This window comes from Pleurodeles waltl, chromosome 10 (assembly GCF_031143425.1).
Source record: "Pleurodeles waltl isolate 20211129_DDA chromosome 10, aPleWal1.hap1.20221129, whole genome shotgun sequence".
Lineage (NCBI taxonomy): Eukaryota > Metazoa > Chordata > Amphibia > Caudata > Salamandridae > Pleurodeles > Pleurodeles waltl.
In genome coordinates, this window is record NC_090449.1 from 6,252,379 (window position 1) to 6,273,497 (window position 21,119).

The 21,119-nt window shown below is 51.7% G+C and overlaps 1 protein-coding gene across 4 annotated transcripts in view; it reads right to left on the minus strand.

Annotated features, from left to right (window-relative positions):
* The window catches only part of LOC138260874 (membrane-associated guanylate kinase, WW and PDZ domain-containing protein 1-like), a 420,255-nt gene that overhangs the window by 395,467 nt on the left and 3,669 nt on the right, over nucleotides 1-21,119 (minus strand). For 3 of the 4 annotated variants that reach the window (XM_069209316.1, XM_069209315.1, XM_069209318.1), the window contains exon 2: nucleotides 4,904-5,279. The exons of the other annotated variant lie outside the window; for it this stretch is intronic. In XM_069209316.1, coding sequence (XP_069065417.1) covers nucleotides 4,904-5,174 — 271 coding nt within the window. In that variant the 5' untranslated portion in view covers nucleotides 5,175-5,279. The remainder of the gene's footprint in view (nucleotides 1-4,903; nucleotides 5,280-21,119) is intronic. 4 annotated transcript variants of the gene reach the window in all.

The following is a 21,119-nucleotide window of genomic DNA, read 5'->3' on the forward strand; positions in this document are numbered from 1 at the left end:
GGGGTCCATTCGTGGTTCGCATTCCACTTTTGGAGTATATGGTTTGTGTTGCCCCTAGGCCTATGTCTACCTATTGCATCCTATTGTGATTCTACATTGTTTGCACTACTTTTCTTACTGGTCCATACCTGTTTTAGGTTTGTGTACATATAATTTGTGTATATTACTTACCTCCTAAGTGAGGGTATCCTCTGAGATACTTTTGGCATATTGTCACTGACGGAGGCTGGACTGGCTTGTAGTGAGTACCTAGGGGTACTTACACCTTGCACCAGGTCCAGTTATCCCTTATTAGTGTATAGGGTGTCTAGCAGCTTAGGCTGATAGATAATGGTAGCTTAGCAGAGCAGTTTAGGCTGAACTAGGAGAGGAGTGAAGCACCTACAGTATCACTAGTGTCATATGCACAATATCATAAGAAAACACAATACACAGATATACTAAAAATAAAGGTACTTTATTTTTATGACAATATGCCATATGGTCAGTGAGTACCCTCGGTATGAGGATAGCAAATATACACAAGATATATGTACACAATACCAAAATATGCAGTGATAGCAATAGAAAACAGTGCAAACAATGTATAGTCACAATAGAATGCAATGGGGGCACATAGGGATAGAGGCAACACAAACCATATACTCTAGAAGTGGAATGCGAACCACGAATGGACCCCAAACCTATGTGACCTTGTAGAGGGTCGCTGGGACTGTAAGAATACAGTGAGGGTTAGAAAAATAGCCCACCCCAAGACCCTGAAAAGTGGGTGCAAAGTGCACCTAAGTTCCCCAAAGAGCACAGAAGTCGTGATAGGGGAATTCTGCAAGGAAGACCAACACCAGCAATGCAACAACGATGGATTTCCTGACGAGAGTACCTGTGGAACAAGGAGACCAATATCCAAAAGTCACGCTCAAGTCGGGAGTGGGCAGATGCCCAGGAAATGCCAGCTGTGGTTGCAAAGAAGCTGCCACCGGATGGTAGAAGCTGTGGATTCTGCAAGAACGACAAGGGCTGAAACTTCCCCTTTGGAGGATGGATGTCCCACGTCGTGAAGAGTCGTGCAGAGGTGTTTCCGTGCAGAAAGACCGCAAACAAGCCTTGCTAGCTGCAAGGGTCGCGGTTAGGGTTTTTGGATGCTGCTGTGGCCCAGGAGGGACCAGGATGTCGCCAATTGCGTGAGGGGACAGAGGGGGCGCCCAGCAAAACAAGAAGCCCCCTCAGAAGCAAGCAGCACCCGCAGAAGTGCCGGAACAGGCACTACGAAGTGGAGTGAACTGGAGCTCACCCGAAGTCACAAAAGAGGGTCCCACGACACCGGAGGACAACTCAGGAGGTCGTGCACTGCAGGTTAGAGTGCCGGGGACCCAGGCTTGGCTGTGCACAAAGGAAATCCTGGAAGAGTGCACAGGAGCCGGAGTAGCTGCAAAACATGCGGTTCCCAGCAATGCAGTCTAGCGTGGGGAGGCAAGGACTTACCTCCACCAAACTTGGACTGAAGAGTCACTGGCCTGTGGGAGTCACTTGGACAGAGTTGCTGAGTTCAAGGGACCTCGCTCGTCGTGCTGAGAGGAGACCCAGAGGACCGGTGATGCAGTTCTTTGGTGCCTGCGGTTGCAGGGGGAAGATTCCATCGACCCACGGGAGATTTCTTCAGAGCTCCTGGTGCAGAGAGGAGGCAGACTACCCCCACAGCATGCACCACCTGGAAACAGTCGAGAAAGCCGGCAGGATGAAGCGATACAAGGTTGCAGTAGTCGTCGTTGCTACTTTGTTGCGGTTTTGCAGGCGTCCTGAGCAGTCAGCGGTCGATCCTTTGGCAGAAGTTGAAGAGAGAGATGCAGAGGAACTCTGATGAGCTCTTGCATTCGTTATCTAAAGAATTCCCCAAAGCAGAGACCCTAAATAGCCAGAAAAGAGGGTTTGGCTACCTAGGAGAGAGGATAGGCTACTAACACCTGAAGGAGCCTATCAGGAGGAGTCTCTGACGTCACCTGCTGGCACTGGCCACTCAGAGCAGTCCAGTGTGCCAGCAGCACCTCTGTTTCCAAGATGGCAGAGGTCTGGAGCACACTGGATGAACTCTGGGCACCTCCCCTGGGAGGTGCAGGTCAGGGGAGTGGTCACTCCCCTTTCCTTTGTCCAGTTTCGCGCCAGAGCAGGGCTGGGGATCCCTGAACCGGTGTAGACTGGCTTATGCAGAGATGGGCACCATCTGTGCCCATCAAAGCATTTCCAGAGGCTGTGGGAGGCTACTCCTCCCCAGCCCTGACACCTTTTTCCAAAGGGAGAGGGTGTAACACCCTCTCTCTGAGGAAGTCCTTTGTTATGCCTTCCTGGGCCAAGCCTGGCTGGACCCTAGGAGGGCAGAAACCTGTCTGAGGGGTTGGCAGCAGCAGCAGCTGCAGTGAAACCCCGGGAAAGGTAGTTTGGCAGTACCCGGGTCTGAGCTAGAGACTCGGGGGATCATGGAATTGTCTCTCCAATGCCAGGGTGGCATTGGGGGGGCAATTCCATGATCTTAGACATGTTACATGGCCATATTCGGAGTTACCATTGTGAAGCTATACATAGGTAGTGACCTATGTATAGTGCACGCGTGTAATGGTGTCCCCGCACTCACAAAGTCTGGGGAATTTGCCCTGAATGATGTGGGGGCACCTTGGCTAGTGCCAGGGTGCCCACACACTAAGTAACTTAGCACCCAACCTTTACCAGGTAAAGGTTAGATATATAGGCAACTTATAAGTTACTTAAGTGCAGTGGTAAATGGCTGTGAAATAACGTGGACGTTATTTCACTCAGGCTGCAGTGGCAGGCCTGTGTAAGAATTGTCAGAGCTCCCTATGAGTGGCACAAGAAATGCTGCAGCCCACAGGGATCTCCTGGAACCCCAATACCCTGGGTACCTCAATACCATATACTAGGGAATTATAAGGGTGTTCCAGTATGCCAATGTAAATTGGTGAAATTGGTCACTAGCCTGTTTTGGAAAGAAATGAGATAGCATAACCACTGAGGTTCTGGATAGCAGAGCCTCAGTGAGACAGTTAGTCATAACACAGGTAACACATACAGGGCACACTTATGAGCACTGGGGCCCTGGCTGGCAGGGTCCCAGTGACACATACAACTAAAACAACATATATACAGTGAAATATGGGGGTAACATGCCAGGCAAGATGGTACTTTCCTACAGTCACTAAAATAAAGTACCTTTATTTTTAGTAACTCTGAGTAGTTTGTTTTCTTATGATATTGTGCTATATGATATACGTGGTATAGTAGGAGCTTTGCATGTCTCCTAGTTCAGCCTAAGGAGCTAGAATACCTATATTCTACTAATAAGGGATAACTGGACCTGGCACAAGGTGTAAGTACCACAAGGTACCCACTATAAGCCAGGCCAGCCTCCTACAACAGACCAGTATAGTACAGACTGGTACTAGAGGGTGTGACGCAGACCAGTATAGTACAGGCCAGTACTACAGGGTGTGACACAGACCAGTATAGTACAGGCTGGTGCTACAGGGTGTGACGCAGACCAGTATAGTACAAGCCGGTACTACAGGGTGTGACACAGACCAGTATAGTACAGTCCGGTGCTACAGGGTGTGACGCAGACCAGTATAGTACAGTCCGGTGCTACAGGGTGTGACGCAGACCAGTGTAGTACAGGCCAGTACTACAGGGTGTGACGCAGACCAGTTTAGTACAGACCGGTACTACAGAGGGTGACACAGACCAGTATAGTACAGTCCGGTGCTACAGGGTGTGACGCAGACCAGTATAGTACAGTCCGGTGCTACAGGGTGTGACGCAGGCGAGTATAGTACAGGCCGGTACTACAGGGTGTGACGCAGACCAGTATAGTACAGGGTGTGACACAGGCCAGTACTACAGGGTGTGACGCAGACCAGTATACGACAGGCCAGTACTACAGGGTGTGACACAGACCAGTATAGTACAGGCCAGTACTACAGGGTGTGACGCAGACCAGTATACTACAGGCCAGTACTACAGGGTGTGACGCAGACCAGTATAGTACAGGCCAGTACTACAGGGTGTGACGCAGAACAGTATACTACAGGCCAGTACTACAGTGTTTGATGCAGACCAGTATAGTACAGGCCAGTACTACAGGGTGTGACGCAGACCAGTATACTACAGGCCAGTACTACAGGGTGTGACGCAGACCAGTATAGTACAGGCCAGTACTACAGGGTGTGACGCAGACCAGTATACTACAGGCCAGTACTACAGGGTGTGACACCAACCAGTATAGTACAGGCCAATACTACAGGGTGTGACGCAGACCAGTATAGTACAGGCCAATACTACAGGGTATGACACAGGCCAGTACAGTACAGGCCAGTACTACAGGGTGTGACGCAGACCAGTATACGACAGGCCAGTACTACAGGGTGTGACACAGACCAGTATAGTACAGGCCAGTACTACAGGGTGTGACGCAGACCAGTATACTACAGGCCAGTACTACAGGGTGTGACGCCGACCAGTATAGTACAGGCCAATACTACAGGGTGTGACGCAGACCAGTATACTACAGGCCAGTACTACAGGGTGTGACGCAGACCAGTATAGTACAGGCCAGTACTACAGGGTGTGACGCAGAACAGTATAGTACAGGCCAGTACTACAGGGTGTGACGCAGAACAGTATACTACAGGCCAGTACTACAGGGTGTGACGCAGACCAGTATAGTACAGGCCAGTACTACAGGGTGTGACGCAGAACAGTATACTAAAGGCCAGTACTAGAGGGTGTGACGCAGAACAGTATACTACAGGCCAGTACTACAGGGTGTGACGCAGACCTGTATGGCTCAAGCTAGTGTAATAAAGGCGGCTTCTCAGACCACTCCCCAATGATGACTTACCTGGTGCAACAGTACGCAGCCTGATGGGGTCCTTGCAGCTCTTCAGGATGCCCCGCGTGTCACCCAGCGTCAGCCCAAACACCGGGGTACCATTCACCTCCAGCAGCAGGTCCCCTTGGTGCACTTCCCCGGTCAGCTGACATCCACTGGGCACTGTGGCCAGGTAGGGAAACTGTCCCCGGTCAGCTCCACCGCTAAGGGTCACCCCCAGCTCCCCGGCTGGGCCTCGTGGCAGCTGGCTCTCCCGCACGCGCTTCCACCAAGGCGTCATGGGATATGGTGATGTCTGGGGCAGTCCTTTGACATGGCGCCTCTGGTGGTGGTCTGGGAACAAGCACAGAAGCAAGCTTGGTGCAACATCACTGTCTCAAGGACCCTGCAAGAGAGAAATAGACATGTGAGACCGAGGTGAAGCCATGTCTGCCGCGCCCTGATGCAAAGGTAACTGCTGGTGTGAAGGTAACCACTGGTGTGAAGGTAACCATTGGTGCAAAGGTAACCATTGGTGCAAAGGTAACCGTTGGTGCAAAGGTAACCATTGGTGCAAAGGTAACCGTTGGTGCAAAGGTAACCATTGGTGCAAAGGTAACCGTTGATGCAAAGGTAACCATTGGTGCAAAGGTAACCGTTGGTGCAAAGGTAACCATTGGTGCAAAGGTAACCGTTGATGCAAAGGTAACCATTGGTGCAAAGGTAACCGTTGGTGCAAAGGTAACCATTGGTGCAAAGGTAACCATTAGTGCAAAGGTAACCATTGGTGCAAAGGTAACTGTTAGTGCAAAGGTAACCGTTGGTGCAAAGGTAACCATTGGTGCAAAGGTAACCGTTGGTGCAAAGGTAACCATTGGTGCAAAGGTAACCGTTGGTGCAAAGGTAACCGTTGGTGCAAAGGTAACCGTTGGTGCAAAGGTAACCACTGGTGTGAAGGTAACCATTGGTGCAAAGGTAACCATTGGTGCAAAGGTAACCGTTGATGCAAAGGTAACCGTTGGTGCAAAGGTAAGCACTTTTGCAAAGGTAACCGTTGGTGCAAAGGTAACCACTGGTGTGAAGGTAACCATTGGTGCAAAGGTAACCATTGGTGCAAAGGTAACCATTGGTGCAAAGGTAACCGTTGATGCAAAGGTAACCGTTGATGCAAAGGTAACCATTGGTGCAAAGGTAAGCACTTTTGCAAAGGTAACCGCTGGTGCAAAAGTAACCTCTGGTGCAAAGGTAACCACTGGTGTGAAGGTAACTGCTGGTGCAAAGGTAACCACTTGTGCAAAGGTAATCGCTGGTGCAAAGGAAGCACACAACAGCTGCGTCACTAAAGAACACGTTACTTACCTTCGGTAACGCATTATCTGGTAGATATTCTATCTAGCTACAGATTCCTTACATTTGAATTTCCCAGGCATCAGACTGGGTCTGGAAACGTTTGCGTGAGCAGTACCCTTGCGTGCCCTCGGGTGGCTTCATTCGGTTCCGCACAAAGTTGTCACTTCGTTGGTCGCTCCCCAGGCACTTTTCATGACTTTCCAAGCCAGGTACCCAGAGCCATAAAGTGAACTGACTAATATGTGTCTAAAATAGAGCCCTAAAAGTGGAGCAACTCTAGCCATAGAAATGTGTCCACAGAGCGGGGAGGCCTGGGTGGGTGAAAGGAATCTGCAGCTAAATATTATCAATACCAGATAATGCGTTACCGAAGGTAAGTAACTTGTCCATCTGATAGACACTTCAGGATGAAGATTTCTTACCTGTGAATAGATACCAAAGCAATGCATTCCCAGCGGTGGGTTGCGGACAAATTTGACTAGATTAAAAAGTCCTGCTGGACTGAACAGGCGAAATGCCTGTCCCTGTGGAGCTGACTGTCCAGTTAGTAGTGTTTGGCAAATGTGTGCAGGGATGTCCAGGTTGCTGCCTGCCAGATGTCCAGGACTGGAATCCGTATGCTAACGCAGGGGTCACAGCTTTTCCCCTGGCAGAATAGGCCCGTAAGTCCTCGGGAGGCTGTTTTTTAGCCAGAGCACAGCAGATCTTGATACAGAGAATTACCCAGCATGAAATGGTTTGTTCCTGAACTTCCCAAACTGTTTTAGCTTCTTCACAGCCCACGAACAGTTAGTCTGCCACCCGGAACTCTTGTTTGCGATCAAGGCAGAACGACAAAGCTCTTTTTGGGTACTGACGGTAGAGTCACTCCTCATCTTTGGAGGGATGTGGAGGAGCATAAAAGGTGGGCTGAGTGACAGATCGTTACAAATATAATGGGGTCACCGCTTACGGGAGGAAAGAGGCCTATGTGCGAAGCATCACTGTGAGAAAAGACCTCTTTTTGACATGGTTATCCCCCCAATTTTTGCCTGATGTTGAAGTGTTCTAGAAATTGTAGTGCCCAGGGCCCCTGCTAACCAGGTTCCCTGGGCCAGAGCTATTTTCCTAAACCTGTTGTGTTGCATTGGCACAATTGGATGAACCCCTGGCTACCACTATAAGTCCCTAGTAATGGGGTACCTAGGTGCCCATGAGCATGGGGTACTATGGGTAGGCCCCTGAGGGCAGCAGCACTGATTGTGCCACCCTCTAGGGCCATGCATCCAGATGCACCCAGCACCTCCATAGCAGGCTGAGTGTCCTGGTGCAAACCTAAAATACAAACTCGACATGGCACACTGCCTGTGTGCCCTGCCCACCCTACACTGCATTTACTGTGGGTAAGCCACCCCTCTGGCAGGCCTTGTAGCCCTAAGGCAGAGTGAACTATATTATAAGTGAGGGCATAACTGCATGAGCAGTATGCCCCCACTGTGTCCTTGCCAAACCTGGGACATAGCGAGTGAACAGAGCAGCCATTTTAATGTATGTGCTGGACACTGGTCAACACGAGTTTCCCAGCTACATGATGGCCACTCTGAACCCTGGGTTGTTTGGTATCAACCAACTCAGAATGATGAATCCAAACTGGTGCCAGTATTGGATTTATCCCAAAATGTACCCAGGGTTCACCTTAGAGGTGCCCCCTGCAAAAGCTAACATGGCCGGGCATGGTTGCTGACTGGTCTTATCCAGGTGTCACCTCCAGACAGCCAATATACAAACCTTGGGGGAGAGGCCTGCCTCTCCGATTTGTAAGACAATACCCTTCCTGGGTGGAGGAGCTAACTCCCCCTCCCTCAGGCATGTGCACTATCCTGGCTGTGAGCTTCAAAGGGATTACCACCCTTAAAACTCAACCCCCAAGCCTGCTGCTTGCAGCAGCTGGCATCCCCCTCTGCAAACCCCCACTTTTGGCAGGAGGAAAGGCAAGAAACCTAACAAAGGGTAGGAGGAATGGCCTCACCTGGCATGCACCACCCTAAGGTGTTGCCTGCGAGATGGACCCTCAAATTCAGTTTCCTCCATCTTGGAATGGAGGAAAAATAGCCAATGAGGTTTAGGGAAGTGACCCTTCCCACAGGAAGTGGTCACTATAGTGGGTGTAGCCACCCAAGGGTAATTGTCCCATTAAACACTGCCAGGTTCCCCCTAAAACACCCACTAAATTCAGTATTTAGTGGGCACCCCTAGACCAAGAAATCAGATTTGAAAGGACAAAGAAGAAGGCAGCCCAAAGAAGATCCAAAGCAAGAGAACTGAGGACCTGTTGCATCAGAAGAGGAGCCAAGACCCTGCCTGCTGCATCTGTGTCCCAACAATCGCTGCTGTGGAGGAGATGGCCACTGGACTGACCTCCTAAGACCCCAAGGACCTCCAGGGTTTGCAAATAGCCTGAGATCTCCCTCCTGAGTGGAGGCACCAGTCACGAAAGCAGCAAGAACCAGCAAGCCTGTGAGGGCCACTTCACTGACCGGCAGATATCTCCACAACCGGAAGTTGCAGCCAGACCCAACAACACACCGATGACAGCCCAGACGAGTCCTACCAGTGTGCCAACCTTGGTGGCACTGCGCCCTCCGGTAGCCGAGCCGTGCCAATACCCTAGAAACTGGCCAGTGCATGAAGGACTGCAAGACAACCAACTCCCCCCAGAGTTGCAACTGGACCAGGAGGAAGCCCCAGTCAAGGGACTTCAGCAACGGTTCCAAAGGGCTCCATTGCGCACAGCCCCTGGATCACCAACTCGGCCGCCCTGTGCCTTGCAATGAGAAACCAGCTGTGCTCCATGGGTCGCTAACCCCTTGCGACATCGACAGCCCAAGGGGACCCCAAGGCACCACCTTTAAGTTTGCAAACCATCTCCTTCTACAAGTGGCCCTGCACCAAGAGAGTTTCCAGCTCTGCTCGCACCGGAACCGGGAGCCGCCCGAGGCTCTCCAGCTGGCACAGTGTGCCTACCGACTACTTCGACCATCATACAAATGAAGAGAGTGGTAACCCAGCTGTACGATCTTTAATGCATTTTTAAAAATGACTGCCTATTGATTCCTATAGTGCGTAATTAAGCACAGAAAAACTAACTTTATTAAAACTTTGAAAAATCATAATTCAAAAAGTACTTGAAGTATTTTTATAAAATTGGTGTCTAGTTATTCCTTGAGTGTATGTGGTGCATGATTGATGCTTTGAGTACAACAGATGCTTGGCACTCCTCCTAGATTGGCCTAACTGCTCGACCACGCTACCTCAAAAATCAGAGCATTAGGTGATCTGATTTTTGCCTCTGGAATCCAACGTGTGGTTCCCTGGACCCTCTGCACAGTGTGCCTAGTTGTACACTACATAGAGGGCCAGCCTCCTACATTTGGTGGATCAACGGTCGGATAAAGACTTTGCATTTATTGATACCACTCTGTCAATTTTGTGAGCACACAGATAACTCTCCAAATTGTCTTTAGTTAATTATTTTTTCAGTTTTAATTGACTAAATATATATATATTTTTTTTTAATAATTGTCAGGGCCCTGGTTAGGTCCCTATAACTCTAGCAAAAAGTTATTAAAAGACTTTACTTTAGTTGACCTATCCAAAAGGGGAATTCTAAATTTCTAAAAACGTCCCAACTTTAGTAAAGTAAAAATGTCAGCTGTAGAGTCCAAGACCCAGGAGTTCGACCTGCAGCCTTATGTGGCATATAGCTATGACCAATTAAGGGGACTGCAGCCTGCATCAAATTGGTAATGGTAAGAGGCCCAGTGCAGAGAACGTATGTTTCTGGTGGCCCGGCATGAAAGAGACAACCCCACAGATGAAGGGAATGCTGATGATGCATCTGTGGTGGGTGAAGGTCCTGTGGGAATGGGGATGAGGGGAGCTCCTCTTCCCTCAGCAGCTCTAGAGCACCCACAGACACAGACCTGGACATTGCCAGGCTGACCAGGAGACTGGCTTTAGAGAGGCAGCTCTTGGAAACAGAGAAACAAAGAAAAGAGTTGGGCCCAGGACTCACCTCTGGTGGCAGCATACTAATAAATAGGGAGGAAGAGAAATCTTTTAACCTAAGACTCATGCAATTATGCCTTCACATGTAGTATGGTGCTCCCTGCCTTAGGGCTCTAAGGCCTGCCAGAGGGATGGCTTACCCATAGTAAATACAGTGTAGGGTGGGCAGGGCACACAGGCCGTGTGCCATGTCGAGTTTTTATTTTAGGTTTGCACCAGAACACTCAGCCTGCAATGGCAGTGCTGGGTGCATGTGGATGCATAGCTCTTGAGGGTGGCAGAATCAGTACTGCTGCCCTAATACCCTGTGTGCAACTGAGTGCTTTGGAACTGGGGATAAGTCTCTTTGAGGGCTGCTTACAGGAAAATAGGGGGCACTCTGGCAGAAGGTCCAGTCTTCCTCCTCATCCTTTTTCAGTTCTGAGGGAGCTGGGTTTTTGGTTGTCCTATGTCAGCTGACCAGTACTCAGGGTATCAGCATGACTCGGCCACTGGAGGGCGCAGTGCCACCAAACTTGGCCCACTTGTAGGGTTTGCCCTGGCGGTAGTCGGTGTATTGTTGTGTGTGGCTGCAACGTCCGGTTTGGGAGATATTGGCTGGTCAGTGAAATGACCCTCACTGGGTTGTTGGTTCTTTGTTGGTTGCAGAGTGGTACCTCCACTCAGGAGGGGGATCTTTGGCGATTCTTGAAGCTTGGAGGTCCTCTGGGTTTCTTGAAGTCAGTCCAGTGTGCAGCTCATCCGCAGTGACGATTGTCAGGTCCTGGGTGCAGCAGGCAGGGTTTGGCGCTTTTTCTTGAGCAGCAGGTCCATAGTTCTCGTGCCTTGGATCTTCCTTGGGCTGGTCTTCTTTGACCTTTTGAATCTGATTTCTTGGTCTAGGAGTGCCCACTAAATACTGAATTTAGTGGTCATTTTAGGGGGAACCTGGTAGTGTCCAATGGGACACTTACCTTTGGGGGGCTACACCACTATAGTGACCACTTCCTGTGGGAAGGGTCACTTCCCTAAACCTAACTGCCTATTTTCCTTCCATCCAAGATGTAGAAAAATAAAATAGAGGGTCCACCTTGCAGGCAACACCTTAGGGGTGGTGCATGCCAGGTGAGACCACTCCTCCTACCCTTTGTTAGGTCTCCCTCCAAAAGTGGGGGCTTGCAAAGGGGGAGGCCATTGGCTGCTAGCAGTAGGCCTGGGGTTCAAGTTTCAAGGGCAGTAGCCCTTTGCAGCTCACCAGCAGGGCAGTGCATATTCCTGGGGGAGGGGCTGTTGGCACCTCCACCCAGAAAGGGCATTGTTTTACAAACCAGAGGGACAGGGCTGTCCCCCAAGATTTGTATATTGACTGTCTGTAGTTGGCAGGCTAGATAGAACCAGTCATTAACCATGCCAGGATAGTTAGCTTTTGCAGGGGACACCTCTAAGGTGACCCCTGGATACATTTAGAGATAAATCCAAGACTAGTACCAGTTTGGATTTATCATTGTTGTTTGATACCAAAGAACACAGGGTTCAGAGTGGTCATCTTGTAGCTGGGGAACTCTGGTTGCCAGTGCCCAACACATGTATAAACATGGCTGCTCTGTTCACTCACTATGTCCCAGGTTTGTCAAGAACACAGTGGGGACATATTGCGCATGCAGCTATGCCCTCACATGTAATATGGAGCACCCTGGCTTAGGGCGGGAAGGCCTGCCAGAGGGGTGTCTTACCCACAGTGTATGCACTGTCAGGTGGATGGAGCACACAGAGAGTGTGCCATGTTGAATTTGTGTTTTCGGTTTGCACCAGAACAATCAGCCTGCAATGGCCTGGTCCATGTTTCTATTCTGTCCCCACACCCTCCATTCTTCCAGACCATGTCCCTATTCTGCCCCCACACCCTCCATTCTTCCAGGCAATGTCTCTATTCTATCCTCATGCCCTTCCATTCTTCCAGACCATGTCGCTATTCTGTCCCACACTCTCCATGCTCTGGTCCATGTCTCTATTTTGTCCCCACACCCTCCATTCTCCTGGTCCATGTCCCTATTTTGTACCCACACTCTCCATTTCTCTGCCTGTCTCTGCCTCCTTCCATGGACCTCTCTGTCCCCTTCTCCTGCCCTCATCACCCTGTCTCTCTGCCCCATACTCCTGCCCCCACCGTCTGTCTCTCTGCCCCATGCTCCTGCCCTCACAGCCTGTCTCTGTCTCCATCCATGGGTCTCTCTGCTCCATGCTCCTGCCCTCACAGCCTGTCTCTGTCTCCATCCATGGGTCTCTCTGCCCCATGCTCCTGCTCTCATCGCCCTGTCTCTGTCTCCATCCATGGGTCTCTCTGTCTATGCTCCTGCCCTCACAGCCTGTCTCTGTCTCTATCCAGGGTCTCTCTGCCCCATGCTCCTGCCCTCACCGCCTGTCTCTCTGCCCCATGCTCCTTCCCCCACAGTCTGTCTCTCTGTCCCATGCTCCTGCCCTCACAGCCTATCTCTTGTCTCTATCCGTGGGTCTCTCTGCCCCATGCTTCTGCTCTCATCGCCCTGTCTCGGTCTCCATCCATGGGCCTCTCTGTCCCCTTCTCCTACCCTCATCGCCCTGTCTCTCTGCCCCATGCTCCTTCCCCACAGTCTGTCTCTCTGCCCCATGCTCCTGCCCTCATCGCCCTGTCTCTGTCTCCATCCATGGGCCTCACTGCCCCATGCTCCTGCCCCCACAGCCTGTCTCTGTCTCCATCCATGGGTCTCTCTACCCCATGCTCCAGCCCCCACAGCCTGTCTCTGTCTCCATCCATGGGTCTCTCTGCCCCATGTTTCTGCCCCCACAGCCCAGTCTCTCTGCCCCATGCTCCTGCCCCACAGCCTGTCTCTGTCTCTATCTAGGGTCTCTTTGCCTCATGCTCCTGCCCTCATCGCCCTGTCTCTGTCTCCATCCAAGGGCCTCACTGCCCCATGCTTTTGCACTCCCGGCCCTCTCTCTCTGCCCCATGCTCCTGCCCCCACAGCCTGTCTCCATCTCCATCTATGGGTTTCTCTGCCCCATGCTCCCAGCCCTATTCGCCCTGTCTCTCTGCCCCATGCTCCTGCACTCACAGCCTGTCTCTGTCTCCATCCATGGGTCTCTCTGTCCCATGCTCCTCCCCTCACAGCCTGTCTCTGTCTCCATCCATGGGTCTCTCTGCCCCATGCTCCTGCCCTCATCGCCCTGTCTCTCTGCCCCATGCTCCTGCCCCACAGCCTGTCTCTCTGCCCCATGCTCCTGCCCTCACAGCCTGTCTCTGTCTCCATCCATGGGTCTCTCTGCCCCATGCTCCTGCTCTCATCGCCCTGCCTCTCTGTCCATGCTCCTGCCCTCATCACCCTGTCTCTCTGCCCCATGTTCCTGCCCCCACAGCCTGTCTCTGTCTCTATCTAGGGTCTCTCTGCCCCATGCTCCTGCCCTCATCGCCCTGTCTCTCTGCCCCATGCTCCTGCCCCACAGCCTGTCTCTGTCGCCATCCATGGGTCTCTCTGCCCCATGCTTCTGCCCCCACAGCCCTGTCTCTCTGTCCCATGTCCCTGCCCCCACAGGCTGTCTCTGTCTCCATCCATTGGTCTCTCTGCCCCATGTTTCTGCCCCCACAGCCCTGTCTCTCTGCCCCATGTTCCTGCCCCCACAGCCTGTCTCTGTCTCCATCCATGGGTCTCTCTGCCCCATGCTCCTCCCCTCACAGCCTGTCTCTGTCTCCATCCATGGGTCTCTCTGCCCCATGCTCCTGCCCTCATCGCCCTGTCTCTCTGCCCCATGCTCCTGCCCCACAGCCTGTCTCTCTGCCCCATGCTCCTGCCCTCACAGCCTGTCTCTGTCTCCATCCATGGGTCTCTCTGCCCCATGCTCCTGCTCTCATCGCCCTGCCTCTCTGTCCATGCTCCTGCCCTCATCACCCTGTCTCTCTGCCCCATGTTCCTGCCCCCACAGCCTGTCTCTGTCTCTATCTAGGGTCTCTCTGCCCCATGCTCCTGCAATCATCGCCCTGTCTCTCTGCCCCATGCTCCTGCCCCACAGCCTGTCTCTGTCGCCATCCATGGGTCTCTCTGCCCCATGCTTCTGCCCCCACAGCCCTGTCTCTCTGTCCCATGTCCCTGCCCCCACAGGCTGTCTCTGTCTCCATCCATTGGTCTCTCTGCCCCATGTTTCTGCCCCCACAGCCCTGTCTCTCTGCCCCATGCTCCTGCCCCCACAGCCTGTCTCTGTCTCCATCCATGGGTCTCTCTGCCCCATGCTCCTGCCCTCATCGCCCTGTTGTCTGTCTCCATCCATGGGCCTCTCTGTCCCATGCTCCTGCACTCGCCGCCCTGTCTCTCTGCCCCATGCTCCTTCCCCCACAGTCTGTCTCTCTGTCCCATGCTCCTGCCCCACAGCCTGTCTCTGTCTCCATCCATGGGTCTCTCTGCCGCATGCTCCTGCCCTCACAGCCTGTCTCTGTCTCCATCCATGGGTCTCTCTGTCCATGCTCCTGTCCTCATCGCCCTGTCTCTCTGTCCCATGCTCCTGCCCCCACAGTCTGTCTCTCTGCCCCATGCTCCTGCCCTCACAGCCTGTCTCTGTCTCCATCTATGGGTCTCCCTACCCCATGCTCCTGCTCTCATCGCCCTGTCTCTGTCTCCATCCATGGGTATCTCTGTCTATGCTCCTGCCCTCACCGCCTGTCTCTCTGTCCCATGCTCCTTCCCCCACAGCCTGTCTCTGTCTCTATCTAGGGTCTCTCTGCCCCATGCTCCTGCCCTCACCGCCCTGTCTCCCTGCCCCATGCTCATGCCCCTCAGTCTGTCTCCCTGCCCCATGCTCCTGCCCCCACAGCCTGTCTCTGTCTCTATCTAGGGTCGCTCTGCCCCATGCTTCTGCCCCCACAGCCTGTCTCTGTCTCCATCCATGGGTCTCTCTGCCCCATACTCCTGCCCTCACAGCCTGTCTCGGTCTCCATCAATGGGTCTTTCTGCCCCATGCTCCTGTCCCACAGCCTGTCTCTGTCTCTGTCTCCACCCATGGGTCTCTCTGCCCCATGCTACTGCCCCCACAGCCTGTCTCTGTCTCCATCCATGGGTCTCTCTGCCCCATGCTCCTGCCCCCACAGCCTGTCTCTGTCTCCATCCATGGGTCTCTCTGCCCCATGTTCCTGCCCCCACAGCCTGTCTCTGTCTCCATCCATGGGTCTCTCTGCCCCATGCTCCTGCCCTCACAGCCTGTCTCGGTCTCCATCAATGGGTCTCTCTGCCCCATGTTCCTGCCCCCACAGCCTGTCTCTGTCTCTGTCTCCACCCATGGGTCTCTGTAAAGAAATGGCTCCCTGTTGCAGTTACCCCCCACTTTTTGCCTGATACTGATGCTGACTTGACTGAGAAGTGTGCTGGGACCCTGCTAACCAGGCCCCAGCACCAGTGTTCTTTCACCTAAAATGTACCATTGATCCCACAATTGGCACACCCTGGCATCCAGATAAGTCCCTTGTAACTGGTACCTCTGGTACCAAGGGCCCTGATGCCAGGGAAGGTCTCTAAGGGCTGCAGCATGTATTATGCCACCCTAGAGACCCCTCACTCAGCACAGACACACTGCTTACAAGCCTGTGTGTGCTAGTGAGAACAAAATGAGTAAGTCGACATGGCACTCCCCTCAGGGTGCCATGCCAGCCTCTCACTGCCTATGCAGTATAGGTAAGACACCCCTCTAGCAGGCCTTACAGCCCCAAGGCAGGGTGCACTATACCATAGGTGAGGGTACCAGTGCATGAGCACTGTACCCCTACAGTGTCTAAGCAAAACCTTAGACATTGTAAGTGCAGGGTAGCCATAAGAGTATATGGTCTGGGAGTCTGTTTTACACGAACTCCACAGCACCATAATGGCTACACTGAAAACTGGGAAGTTTGGTATCAAACTTCTCAGCACAATAAATGCACCCTGATGCCAGTGTACATTTTATTGCAAAATACACCCCAGAGGGCACCTTAGAGGTGCCCCCTGAAACTTAACCGACTGTCTGTGTAGGCTGACTAGTTCCAGCAGCCTGCCACACTAGAGACATGTTGCTGGCCCCATGGGGAGAGTGCCTTTGTCACTCTGAGGCCAGTAACAAAGCCTGCACTGGGTGGAGATGCTAACACCTCCCCCAGGCAGGAGCTGTAACACCTGGCGGTGAGCCTCAAAGGCTCACCCCTTTGTCACAGCACCGCAGGACACTCCAGCTAGTGGAGTTGCCCGCCCCCTCCGGCCCGGCCCCCACTTTTGGCGGCAAGGCCGGAGAAAATAATGAGAATAACAAGGAGGAGTCACTGGCCAGTCAGGACAGCCCCTAAGGTGTCCTGAGCTGAGGTGACTCTAACTTTTAGAAATCCTCCATCTTGCAGATGGAGGATTCCCCCAATAGGGTTAGGATTGTGACCCCCTCCCCTTGGGAGGAGGCACAAAGAGGGTGTACCCACCCTCAGGGCTAGTAGCCATTGGCTACTAACCCCCCAGACCTAAACACACCCTTAAATTTAGTATTTAAGGGCTACCCTGAACCCTAGAAAATTAGATTCCTGCAACTACAAGAAGAAGGACTGCCCAGCTGAAAACCCCTGCAGCGGAAGACCAGAAGACGACAACTGCCTTGGCTCCAGAAACTCACCGGCCTGTCTCCTGCCTTCCAAAGATCCTGCTCCAGCGACGCCTTCCAAAGGGACCAGCGACCTCGACATCCTCTGAGGACTGCCCCTGCTTCGAAAAGACAAGAAACTCCCGAGGACAGCGGACCTGCTCCAAGAAAAGCTGCAACTTTGTTTCCAGCAACTTTAAAGAACCCTGCAAGCTCCCCGCAAGAAGCGTGAGACTTGCAACACTGCACCCGGCGACCCCGACTCGGCTGGTGGCGATCCAACACCTCAGGAGGGACCCCAGGACTACTCTGATACTGTGAGTACCAAAACCTGTCCCCCCTGAGCCCCCACAGCGCCGCCTGCAGAGGGAATCCCGAGGCTTCCCCTGACCGCGACTCTTTGAACCTAAAGTCCCGACGCCTGGGAGAGACCCTGCACCCGCAGCCCCCAGGACCTGAAGGACCGGACTTTCACTGGAGAAGTGACCCCCAGGAGTCCCTCTCCCTTGCCCAAGTGGAGGTTTCCCCGAGGAATCCCCCCCTTGCCTGCCTGCAGCGCTGAAGAGATCCCGAGATCTCTCATAGACTAACATTGCGAACCCGACGCTTGTTTCTACACTGCACCCGGCCGCCCCCGCGCCGCTGAGGGTGAAATTTCTGTGTGGACTTGTGTCCCCCCCGGTGCCCTACAAAACCCCCCTGGTCTGCCCTCCGAAGACGCGGGTACTTACCTGCAAGCAGACCGGAACCGGGGCACCCCCTTCTCTCCATTCTAGCCTATGCGTTTTGGGCACCACTTTGAACTCTGCACCTGACCGGCCCTGAGCTGCTGGTGTGGTGACTTTGGGGTTGCTCTGAACCCCCAACGGTGGGCTACCTTGGACCAAGAACTAAGCCCTGTAAGTGTCTTACTTACCTAGTAAACCTAACAAAAACTTACCTCCCCTAGGAACTGTGAAAATTGCACTGTGTCCACTTTTAAAACAGCTATTTGTGAATAACTTGAAAAGTATACATGCAATTTTGATGATTGGAAGTTCCTAAAGTACTTACCTGCAATACCTTTCGAATGAGATATTACATGTAGAATTTGAACCTGTGGTTCTAAAAATAAACTAAGAAAAGATATTTTTCTATAACAAAACCTATTGGCTGGATTTGTCTCTGAGTGTGTGTACCTCATTTATTGTCTATGTGTATGTACAACAAATGCTTAACACTACTCCTTGGATAAGCCTACTGCTCGACCACACTACCACAAAATAGAGCATTAGTATTATCTATTTTTACCACTATTTTACCTCTAAGGGGAACCCTTGGACTCTGTGCATGCTATTCCTTACTTTGAAATAGCACATACAGAGCCAACTTCCTACATTGGTGGATCAGCGGTGGGGTACAAGACTTTGCATTTGCTGGACTACTCAGCCAATACCTGATCACACGACAAATTCCAAAATTGACATTAGAAATTGATTTTTGCAATTTGAAAAGTTTTCTAAATTCTTAAAAGACCTGCTAGGGCCTTGTGTTAGATCCTGTTTAGCATTTCTTTTAGAGTTTAAAAGTTTGTAAAAGTTTGAATTAGATTCTAGAACCAGTTGTAGATTCTTAAAAAGTATTCCAACTTTTAGAAGCAAAATGTCTAGCACAGATGTGACTGTGGTGGAACTCGACACCACACCTTACCTCCATCTTAAGATGAGGGAGCTAAGGTCACTCTGTAAAATAAAGAAAATAACAATGGGCCCCAAACCTACCAAAATACAGCTCCAGGAGCTTTTGGCAGAGTTTGAAAAGGCCAACCCCTCTGAGGGTGGCAACTCAGAGGAAGAGGATAGTGACTTGGAGGAAAATTCCCCCCTACCAATCCTATCTAGGGAGAACAGGGTCCCTCAAACCCTGACTCCAAAAATAATAGTCAGAGATGCTGGTTCCCTCACAGGAGAGACCAACACCTCTGAAATCACTGAGGATAGTCCCAGTGAAGAGGACATCCAGTTAGCCAGGATGGCCAAAAGATTGGCTTTGGAAAGACAGATCCTAGCCATAGAGAGGGAAAGAAAAGAGATGGGCCTAGGTCCCATCAATGGTGGCAGCAACTTAAATAGGGTCAGAGATTCTCCTGACATCCTAAAAATCCCCAAAGGGATTGTAACAAAATATGAAGATGGTGATGACATCACCAAATGGTTCACAGCTTTTGAGAGGGCTTGTGTAACCAGAAAAGTGAACAGATCTCACTGGGGTGCTCTCCTTTGGGAAATGTTCACTGGAAAGTGTAGGGATAGACTCCTCACACTCTCTGGAAAAGATGCAGAATCTTATGACCTCATGAAGGGTACCCTGATTGAAGGCTTTGGATTCTCCACTGAGGAGTATAGAATTAGATTCAGGGGGGCTCAAAAATCCTCGAGCCAGACCTGGGTTGATTTTGTAGACTACTCAGTAAAAACACTAGATGGTTGGTTAACTGGAAATGAAGTGTGTGACTATGTTGGGCTTTATAATTTGTTTATGAAAGAACACATTTTAAGTAACTGCTTCAATGAAAAGTTGCATCAGTATCTGGTAGACCTAGGTCCAATTTCTCCCCAAGAATTGGGAAAGAAGGCAGACCACTGGGTCAAGACTAGGGTAACCAAAACTTCCACTGGGGGTGACCAAAAGAAAGGGGTTACAAAAACTCCCCAGGAGAAAGTGGGTGACACTAGAAACAAAGAAAAAGAGTCCTCTGTAGGCCCCCAAAAACCAGAACAGGTGGGTGGGCCCCAAGACACAACCCAAAACAAAGGTGGGTACCAGGGTAAGAACTGGGATGCCACTAAGGCCTGGTGCCACAACTGTAAACAGTCTGGGCACCACACCAAGGACACTTCTTGTCCCAAAAACAAACCCCAGAACAAAATTCCTGGGGTAACCAGTGTAGCCATGGGAGATGACTCCTCAGATGAGGAGGTCTTCCTAGCCTTCAACTGGAAACAGGGCCCAACAGGTGAGTTGGAGATTCCAGAGGGAAGTAGACACTTCCACCACCTACTGGTGAATGGAATCCCAACCACTGCCCTGAGAGACACTTGTGCCAGTCACACTATTGTGCATGACAGGCTGGTGCTCTCAAACCAGTACATCCCAGGTGAGACTGCCAGGGTAAGAGTTAGCCTAGACAGGGTCACTAAGAGGCCTGTGGCTTTAGTGCCCATAGAAGTGGGTGGCACTCTTAGCTGGAGAAGGGTAGTAGTCAGTACAGACCTCCCCCTTGATTGTCTCCTTGGAAATGACTACCCAGAGGTTAGTCAGAGCCCAAGAGAGGAACTGGTCCAGTGCCAGTCCTCTCCCAAGGATTCTGGAAGTCCTGCCTCTGCAGTAAAGGCAAGCAGGCCCCAGAAGAAGAAGAAAAGAAAACAGAGTAGGAAGGGTGGACAACCTTTAGCCAAGGTTACAGCAAGCCAAGGAGATTCTGCTCCAGTAGGGGAGAACTCCAAAAATGGCCCTGATAAAGTCCAACCTGACCCACAAGAAGTCCTGGCTAGTCAGGCAACTGTTAAAACTGAGTGGGTGGCTCCTCAGCTAACAGAAGAAAGAGTGGAAGAAGGGTGTTTACTACAAGATGTGGTAACCCCCCACTCTAATACAGCAGACAGGCACCCTGAACCCAAAGAAGCCTGTAACTTAGCCCCTTCCCTTGTAGGTGAAGAGCTAAAGGTGTGGTTCTGGGCACTGACAGCTGTCAGTGGCCTCTGCTGGGTGTTAGCCTTTATGGCTGCACTATCCTTGGCATGGTGGTCTGACCCCATGCCAAATAACAAGTTAGGCCCCCTGACCATGTTGGTCATGGTGGGGTTACTCCAGCTCTGGGTAACCTCTTTGGGTAAGCTAGGGGTGACCCTGGCTAAGATAAGATTAGCAGAGGTGGATACCTCTGACCTCAAAATAGAGAGAATGGGTAAAGACATAAAAAGCACAGACAAGAGGCAGTTCAGACTAGGTCCTATCACTGTGGAAGTGGGTCAGTTCCCCAGAGGGAATGACCTGAACAGGAGGATGTAAGGCAGAGTAGGCCCTGCAACAAACCAGCCATTTCCTCTACTCTTCCTCGCCTGACAGACTAGGAAGACTCTTCCAGCGTTGGCTGAGTCTCCTGGCCTGTGGGCTGGGGGGGGCTTGTGTAAAGAAATGGCTCCCTGTTGCAGTTACCCCCCACTTTTTGCCTGATACTGATGCTGACTTGACTGAGAAGTGTGCTGGGACCCTG